The sequence below is a fragment of the Crocuta crocuta genome, unplaced genomic scaffold (assembly GCF_008692635.1).
Source record: "Crocuta crocuta isolate KB4526 unplaced genomic scaffold, BGI_CrCroc_1.0 scaffold36, whole genome shotgun sequence".
In the NCBI taxonomy this organism is placed as follows: domain Eukaryota; kingdom Metazoa; phylum Chordata; class Mammalia; order Carnivora; family Hyaenidae; genus Crocuta; species Crocuta crocuta.
Window position 1 is genome coordinate 15,463,981 of NW_027532203.1, and position 9,532 is coordinate 15,473,512.

At 53.3% G+C, this 9,532-nt stretch overlaps 1 protein-coding gene across 1 annotated transcript in view; it reads left to right on the forward strand.

Moving 5' to 3' along the window:
* The window catches only part of MYO5B (myosin VB), a 307,312-nt gene that overhangs the window by 280,276 nt on the left and 17,504 nt on the right, over positions 1–9,532 (forward strand). The window contains exons 29-31 of the mRNA XM_077777644.1: positions 51–151; positions 9,011–9,209; positions 9,412–9,505. Coding sequence (XP_077633770.1) covers positions 51–151; positions 9,011–9,209; positions 9,412–9,505 — 394 coding nt within the window. The remainder of the gene's footprint in view (positions 1–50; positions 152–9,010; positions 9,210–9,411; positions 9,506–9,532) is intronic.

Here is a 9,532-nt window from a genome sequence, read left to right on the forward strand (position 1 = left end):
CAGTTGTTTATGTAACCAGAGTTATTTTTTTTTAATCTGGGACCTTCTAGGAGCCGAACATTAATGCAAGAACAAGCTGGCCTAACAGTGAGAAGCATGTAGATCAGGAAGACGCCATCGAGGCCTATCATGGGGTCTGCCAGACAAACAGGTAAGTCCTACCTCATGGTGCCTGTACCTGGAGGAGGCAATGGGGAAGGGCCTCGCCCAACCTGATGTGTGAAGGCTGTTTCTCAGACGCTGCTCAGCCTCAGGGTTTACTTCGGAAATGAGGTGGAATAGACTCCGCGAGTCCCACGCCCTCAGCAAACCACTTGTCAGCTTCAGCAAGACTCGGTAACACAGCTGGAGCTTCCAGAGCCCAGATCCTGTGAAGAGCATTTGGAAAGGGAGCCTCCTTGCAACTGTTGACAGGAGGAGCGAGAAGTACAGGCTGACAGTGCCCCACCCCCACCCCCCAGAGGGAAGCCGGCACCAGATGAGCCCAGCCAAGTTGTGGGAGGGGCTCTTCCTGCTCCAGCTCTTGGCTTTATTTCTTTTTAGAACGAGCACATGCACNCCGGTTCCATGCTGTCAGCACAGAGCCCAACATGGGACTCGATCCCATGACCCTGAGATCATGACAGGAGCAGAAATCGAGTCAGACGCTCAACCAGCTGAGCCCCCGCCCCTCTCCCTCACCCCAGGCAGGCACCCATTTATCTTTTCTTCAACCCAGCCAGTGGGGCCCCAGTGCCTGTCATTTAAGAGCTGGAACCGAAGCCAGGCACCCAAGAGGCTGGATGGCAGAACTTGACCACTACCACGTTGGCTAAAATGAGTTTTCCCTGGACTTTAATGAACAGACCTCTAGTCCCTCCTTAAGCGTAAGCCGCCCAGGTTATGGCAAGGGAGCCTGGCTGAGACCCCAGGGCATTGTGGCCGAGGGCTGGCTTACCAAGTGCTTAGTAACTACATTATAACGGCTCGGTGCCTCAGTCTCCTCCTCTGAACTGGGGACAGTCACAGCAGGTAACCTCACATGGAGATTGAGAAGGTCAGGTGAGTTAGTCTGCGTCTTGCACTTAGAACCCTTCCTGCCATTATTGCTGTCTTTGCCTCTCGGTGCCCCCGTGGGTACAGGTAAGAACAGAGCCGGCCTTTTCCCCGACCACCTTTCTCTCACCTCAACTCACTGACTGGTGATTAGTCACTAAGCATTTGTACAGAGTTAATGAAAAGTGCGAGCCCATCCGGAAACTGCCAATGGGTGCCGCTGAGGGCAGCACGAAGTCGTCTGCAGGAATGGCACAGTGCCTCAGAGACTCAGCGCTGTGATTGCCATGTCTTCTAAACTCACCCCTGTTTCTGCAGATAGGGAAACTGAGGCCCAGAAAGGGGGAGCTGCTCTGACAAGCGGCCAGCTTGAAACCGAGTCAAGGTACAATGCCGAAGGCCTGACTCTGAGGCTGGGCTGCTTCCCACCCACTGTGTAGGTAATCAGAAGATGCAGGCATTCTAGAANAAAGCACAGGAAATACTTGGAATTAAAAAAAAAAAGTGGGGGGGAAACAAGCTGGACTTTGACAAGCTAGGGAATGTATCTTTCTGATCTTCAGAACTGCAGCTGTTGCCAGCTCTCTGCTCCCTTTTTATTCACCCAAGTGGTCGTCCGGGATCCAGTCCCAGGGGCTCCTTACTACCCTGGATTTGTCTTCCTTTGCAGCAGCAATAATTCTGGTAATAAAATAAAAATAGCTTTTCTTCGATGTTAAAATATTTCTGTTCCCAGTCAAGCCCGGGGTATGATAGGAAACTAATAGCCTGTGAAACCAAGTACAGAAAGGAGCTGCTGGCTGTCTCCGGAGCAGAGTGGGAAGCCGGAAGCACCAGTTCCCCAGTGCCTGCCACTCCTGGAAAGCGAGCCTTGCAGTTTGTGTCTCGCCCACACCGTGATCCCAGCAGGGAGTGAGGACAGCAGTGGGCAGGGGGGTGCAGGCGTGATTCCTAGAGCTCAGCAGCGAGGCCATCTGTGACCAGGGCTGCTCCTGTGATAAAAGCACCCTGATGACCGAGCTGCGTTTCCTCTCCTATGATTTCCCTCTAATGGAGAGTGTTCTGGTTTGAACAGAAGTTGTGTTATGCATGTGTAATTTGGGGTGGGAGGGACTGCAAAGCTCTGTCCCCTCCCCAGGAAAAGCTTGCACTGCTGCACTGAAGTTTGCCAAGATTTATGGAGGGATTCTAGACACTCTCGCATGCCCGGTCATCCCCCTGTCTCAGAGTCCATGGTAACCCCAGTTTAAAACTTCTTATGCTTACTACCAGAGTTTATAGAGCTCTGTTTGATCCTTACAATTGTGTCTTTTCCTTTGTTTTCAAGTTTGGGAGGGAGGCCAGTATTGAGGGCGGCTCTGGGAGGAGCCACAGGAATGTGGATAGCTCTTCTGCTTACAGAAGGTGCTCTCATTTTCACATTTTGGGAACTGAGAAACCACCAACATTATAACCATTTTCTGTATGGCCAGAGTCAGGTCACGAGAGGGCTGGTCTTTGCCCCAGAGGTGGGGGTCTGGAGGGAATGGGGAGGATGGGGAGCCAGGTGGGGCAGAGAGTCCTGCTCCTGGCAGCCTGGCCTCACCTCCAGCCGTGCACTCAAGGTCGCAAAGCTAAGGAAGAGCAGGCGTGTGTGGTGGGAGCTCAGGTCTGGGGCCAGGAATAGTGCCCCTTTGGAACAGTGCTCCTTTGGCCACTGGCCATTTCCACGCAAGTCTGTCAAACCCCAAAGAGAGACTTAGGGTGCAGTATTGGACCTTGGCTTGGGTCCCAGGAAACCGGGCAGCCCCTCCTCCCAGCAGTTTCCGGGAAACAACAGGAGGCCCAAAGGTAGCTTTGCCTGATGGCACCTGGGCTTGGACAGGTAAACCTGGGGCTGTTACTCACCCCCTAATGGGCCTGCTTGGGGATCCTGTTGAACCAGAAAGAGGTGCGTGCAGACTCCTTAGGAGGGGCTTGGAGTTCCGTGGCCCCTTTGGCCCTGAGCCCCAGCTGCTATGGGATGCCTCGCTCGGAACAGTGAAGGAGAAGGAAGAGCCTCCTGCTCCCCAGCTCCCTTCTCTCAAGTCCTCACTGTAACTGCCCCTGGCTAGAAATCCTCAGCTGGCTTCTGTGAGGTGATCATTCCCTCCTAAGTGTTCCCAGGATTCAGTGGGTCCCGAGCCATCAGCTCAATTCCCATCTGCTGTAATTCAGTGGCATATTTGTCCACAGAGCATCCTGTTCATGGTATTGGGGTTGCTGCCTCCCTTTCTTAGAGATTGTGGGGAATCTCCTGGGCAGTTGGGTAGAAATAAGGATATCGGTGGAGCACAACATACTCTTTTCAGAAACTGGAAACTGACCACCATCGTGCTCATACGAACCTTGCCGGTTTCTGTCCACAGGGAGGTGGGTCCTTGGCAGGGACAGATGGATGGCTGTTGGGTCATAGCCCTAATGTTCTGCATGAGAGAAAGCAAGTATTATCCTAGGACAATAGGCAAACATACCCTTTGGGGTGGTAGTTTTCCACGCTCCTGCAGTTGGAGGCTTTACCTGTGGCTTATTCAAGTGCGTCTGCAGCCTCCTTGAGAATGGAGCTCAGCACAGTGGTGTGTACACCAGAGACTCTCTGTGAACGTTTGTTAATTTAATTGACATCAGGTACTTAACTTTTTTAAAAAATTCCGTAAGCTGTCATTTGGGGTTTTCCTTCTCATACCACCAGGTGGCGCTCCCTCCCAGACCTTCGGTCCTAATAGCACACAGAGGGGAGGGAGAATCTCTCCAGAGGAATTGGTTCTCTCTCATCCAGGAACAAAGGCTGGACCTGGAGCTGGTTGACTGCTTTTTAATTTACTGGTTTGCCTGACTTCCTGAGCGCTGTGGGACGACTGGCCCCCACAGTCTCTCCTTTTATCTTTGTGCATACTGCCTCGCGTGTTTCAGAATTAAGAATTCTGAGAGTGTCTCCCTCTGAGCAGGAATTTAATGCCAACTTCCTCACTGTGTAACTCAGCAACACACAGACACCCGGCAGAGGGTGAGCGGTGGCGCCCTCCTCGGGGCATCTGGAGGGCCAGCAGGTGTGGGCAGGGGAAGAGCCACAGACCAGGTGCAGGAGCCCACCTGGGTTCTAGCCCAGGTGTCCGCGTCAGGAAAGTCCTCTCCATCTTGGGATCTCTCCACACATGGTGGACAGGATGGCTGGAGCAAAAGATCCTGCATTCCTGTTCAGCAATGCCTGGAATTCCTTCCAGTCGCTGCCCACTTGGGTTCAAGCACTAGTTACTAAAAGGCCCTAGTTAACTGTGAATAGCTGAGAAGGGCAAAGGGGCTAAGCCGTCAGCTCCCCCTTGATGCGGCCCAGGTCGCTTTTGGGTTTGCTAGGATAGATGGGGGACACACAGGCGGGGTAAGTGCTAAGCACAGGAGGGGACAGCAAGAAGTCTACAATAAAAGGCAGTCTCTGGGGAGGCCCAGCCTAGGTGAGAGCTCTGGACATTTTTTTTTTTAATTTTTTAATGTTTTATTTATTTCTAGGAGAGAGAGACAGCGTGAGCAGGGGAGGGTCAGAGAGAGAGGGAGTCACAGACTGAAACAGGCTCCAGGCTCTGAGCTGGCAGTCAGCACAGAGCCCAACGCGGGGCTCGAACCCACGAACCGCGAGATCATGACCTAAGGGAAAGTTGGATGCTTAACCGACTAAGCCACCCAGGCGCCCCGAGAGCTCTGGACATTTGAGGAGCCAGAGTCCCAAGTAGGAGAGGTCCCCAGGATACGCTGGTTGGCACTTACCCCCGCACTGCCCAGCCGGATGAAGTACAAGCTGTGGCAGTAAAGGGTAGCCTTGGGGCACAGAAGCCAGAGTAGCCCCAGAAGTAAGCTCACCATGGTCTCTGCCTCCTTCCCTCTCCTTCAAGCTTTTCAGCATAGGACCTGGTAGCCATGTGACCCTCTCTGCCCAGGAAGTAGCTTGTATGAGCTGCACAAGGCCCAGGGTCCCTCTTCATGAAGCTGAGCTCCGGGGAGGTAAAGCAGGTGGCTGCACCCCCTGCACCACCCACAAAACCCAGCAGGAGCAGTACTAGTGGCTCCTGGGGACGATCATCTCTCCCCTGTGAGTTAGGGAGGGGTTGCTGGTCCATGCACACCACCTGGAGCTCCTCACTGATTCCTGCCGGGAAAGCTGGGGTCCGACCAGCAGGAGGAGGATCCCTAGGAGCAGAGAGGGAGGTACAGTTTCCCGAGATGAGGCTCACCTGCCGCCCTGTCCCACTGGCTGTGTCCTGTGCGCCCAGGGCTGTGAAGGTGGGCGGGTGCCTGATCTCCTGGAGCTGCCCTTCCGGCATTGGGCAGACACTGGGCGATGTGCGAGGGTGAAAGGATCTGCAAGGAGAAGGCAGCCGGCCTTCTGCACTCCAGGCTGGGTCAGTAGGAGTAACGCACCCCAGTCCCCGGGTAGAACAGAGAACGTTCAGTTGGCATCCTGCTTGGCACTGTTTTTATTAACAGTTTTATTATGTACAACTGCACTGAGGGCTGGAGGTGGGATTAGCTAATGCTTTTTGTATCCTTAGTGACAGAGAGGAGAGCAACATTGAAAAGCAGACAATAGGGAGCCATCTTCTTGGTCATCACTGAGCCGGATGCCCCGGTACAGCCGGACATAGCATCCCGGGAGCCCCTCTGCAGCTCCACCGTGCACGGGGCCTCCTCTCCGTGCTCTGTTGCCATCTCCCCTGAATCTCCCTTTTCTGAATCCTTCTGGTCAGAGGAGGGGTGGGGGGAAGGGTGGAGTGTGACGGCAAGGAAATGCCTCTACCCAGCCTGCACCAATGCCGGTTACAGGATTTACAGGGACAGAAGCAACCCGTTGCTCTCCTCTGCAACATGTTCTCCAGCCCCTCGTGACCCATGAGCCCCCGTGAGAGTGTACGGACCCCCTTCTGAAACCCAGCTTGCGGGAGAGGTGATGTTCTTAGGCACTCGGGTGCTGGTGATGAGGCGGGAAGGAGAGAAACTGGGAGTTCTTGAGCTTTTTTTTATTTTTTTCCTTGGCGTCCACACCTTGGCTGAAATGGCCTCACTTTCCTGGGCGCTCTGCCTCCCTGACTCTTCTCTCTGTACTGGATGCCCTCTCTTCTGTCCTTTATTTCTAGCAAGACTGAGGACTGGGGATATTTGAATGAAGACGGAGAGCTCGGCTTGGCCTACCAAGGCCTAAAGCAAGTTGCCAGGTCAAATATACGCCTTTCTGCCTGCGTCTGCTTTGTCTGTTCTGCCTGTTCATGTCTACGCGTAGCTGTTTCTCAGCTGGAGTGGAGGCAAAGGCACGAATCACGGGGCCCCTCAGGCTACCTGGCTGGCGCTCTGTGTTCTGGCTGCGTGGGTGAGACTGGAGAGGCTGCTTGTCAGGATCTGGGCAGTAGCACCTTATGGCTCAGTGGAACCTTCCTGGGGCTAGGCCACTGACGCTTGCAGGATTTCAGGAACTTGCTGCTTCAGTAGAAGATCCAGGACTTGAATCTGGTTCCATTTGATCCCAGATTCTGAATCTATAAGCCATTGGTCTTCAGCTGTCGGTGAGCAGTTTGGCAAGGGAGGTTCAACATGCACAGAAACAGCAAAATGTGATGGCCGTGGCCCTCCATTGGCTGCCCACGCATGGGCGCTGCGGGGCTGTGATGTACCTTTGTGCATTTGAGCCTCCCAGCAACAGATGGGGCGATGGTCTGCAGGCTTGTTTCCCAGAAGAGGAAACAGGTGGAGTGAGTGCTGGCCCAGCTCACTCGGCCTGGTGGGAGGAGGCTGAAAATGGAACCTGATGCTGTCACACACTATCTCCAAGGCTTTGCCTGCTGATGACCTGCTGGCAGTCCCTTTACAGCAATAAGAGCATCTGTTGTTGGGAATAGAGAAAGTCCAGGTCAACTGGTTCTCGAGGCAGTGTGTCTTCCTCGGCCCCACTGCCTGGCAGCAAGGTGTCCTCTGTCTCTTACCTTGCTGGTCTCATGGGTATCAGAATAGGACCTGCCTCATGGAGTCGTTATAAGGAGTAGAGTTAACACAGGTGAAGCATTTTGCATGTGCCTGGCATATAACAGAAGCTGATACTTCTGTTATAATGGCTATTATTCAACAAGTTCTGTCCCACCGAGAAGTTTAGTTTATTAGAGCAGGAGCCTACGTGTAAAACCAGGTGACTCCTTGGGGCTCTCTAGATTAGGTGTTTTTCTGATAAATAAGTACATGAATGCATTAACAAAACTGAAAGCGTAGACCTATCTATGCATCAGGAGTCCTGGCTTCTAGAACCAGCTGTGTCACTGGCTGTGGCATCAGAACCCTTGACCTCAGTTAGATGAGGCGTCTAGCCTGATGCTTGGACAGGGATTCTGGGACCTTGCGCACAACCCTGGGCTAAGCCACCCAACTGTAGTCTCTGTGGAAGATAAGAAAGATGTGGCTACAAATTCACAGCACAAACCAGGAACTGACCCTTGGGGTAGAGTCCCTAGAACCTAGGTATTTCTATTCTCAGTAGGTTTATAACTTACTGGTGATGCTTTTAGTGTATTGTAGCCGAGATCGGATATTCTGTGACTATCATATGTCCTCTAAAATGCTGATTTAGTTGTAGAACTCTCCTCCACAATCCACATGTCCGTGTGGCTCTGTCAATTGGTGACACTGCCTGTGGTGAATGGGTGAATCAGCCATTTCTCCATTGTTTCTTCATTCTTGTGTATGAGCGTCGAGAAGCCCCTGGGAGCCAGGCGTCACACACGATGTCACAGCGGAGCCGACAGCTATAGAAGACCTGCGCACATCCACGGGGGAGCGGACCACCCACTTCCTGTCTCTTGCTCTTTTGGAGACTTGCTCCCTCCTGTCTTGCAGCCAAACTAGCGAAACTAAAAACCGTCTCTCTTTGCCTCCCTGCCTCCAGGGCAGCTGGGGACTCTTACTGGCATTTCTGAGGCACTTCCAGTTCCTGACTGCTAAGCTCTGGTCACAATCTTTGCATCCCTGGAAAAGACCGGGGTGGATTTCCAACATGTGGACCGTGCCAGACCGCTTTTGGATGTACCTTTCATCCAGAACCTCCTCTCTCCCTCTCATGTGATTGCTGACTGCCCTGAGTCAGAAAGTTTGGTCTTGAATCCAAGAAGGTAGCACCTAGTTCATATTAGCACTTCCTGAGCAGAAGGCAGCTTCGGAAGCTTCTCTAACCCCTTGCCTTCTCTTATGATGGGACAGGTGTCTCCCAGGATGGTGCAGGTGACTTTTAGACTCAGAGTCTTCTGAGACTTCTCTCCAACTTTCCTCAGATCTTCTCTAGGTCTTTCTGCTCATGACACCAGCTGATCTTAAACCTTCCCCCAGATGGTTTGCAAACAGTCTTAATTTTTGTTTTGACTAGAGAGGAAATGGTATATTTACATCCACAGGTAAAGTGGGTGTGGTGGTGAAGATAATAAGGAAGGGGGCTAATGTGTTGCTTTTATAAAACTTGCCGATCATCTACAATAGGGGAAATATGCAGGTGATAGAAGTATCTCAGTCTACTAGGGTTTTGTCTTAACGAGGAGATTCTCGCAGGCTATGGGCAGATGGAGATAATGTTTATGTCAATGGTGCTATAAGAAATTTATTTCCACTGGTGACATTTTGACATGGAGACAGTCTCTCGATCCCAAACGAAGAGACTGCACAGAATAAGGAACAGGGAATGGCAGTGGCGGGGGGGGAGGTCTCGGAAAAAGGCCTAAGACCGGGGGTGTGTGTGTGTGGCCCCGAGTTCCCATCCTTGAAGAGGACAGGCTGGCCCACTTGCCAGTCTGTTCCCCTCAGCATCCTTCCCTGTTGGTCTGTGCACCTGCTGCCGCTGTGTGCTTGGCTGCTCCTCTGTTGCGTGTCTGTCTGCGGCCCCTCGCGGAGGGCGCTCCCCTGCGCCCCGGGGTCACCCGCCCTCGTCTCCCCGGGGCAGGTTGCTGGAGGCCCAGCTGCAGGCCCAGAGCCGCGAGCATGAGGAGGCAGTGGAGGGGCTCCGGGCCCAGGTGGAAGGCCTCAAGGAGGAGCTGGACAAGCAGCAGCAGACCTTCTGCCAGACGCTGCTGCTCTCCCCGGAGGCCCAGGTGGAGTTCGGCGTCCAGCAGGAGCTCTCCCGGCTCACCAACGAGAACCTGGTGAGTGAGGGCGCCCGCAGGCCCTGCTCTGGCTCCTGCTCTGGAAAGGGGGGTGGTGCGGAGAAGGCCTTCAGCGACAAGGGCCAGGGCTGTGTCCTTGGCCCTGTTGCAGGAATAGAGAATCTAGAAGCCATCGGTCAGCAAGGGTGTATGCCCTGACCGAGGTTGGTGGCCACCTCACACTGCTGCTTTCGGATTTTAGGACCTTAAGGAGCTGGTAGAAAAGCTGGAAAAGAATGAGAGGAAGCTCAAAAAACAACTGAAGATTTACATGAAGAAAGTGCAGGACCTAGAAGGTAGGTGGATGGGAGGGTGTGTGGGGC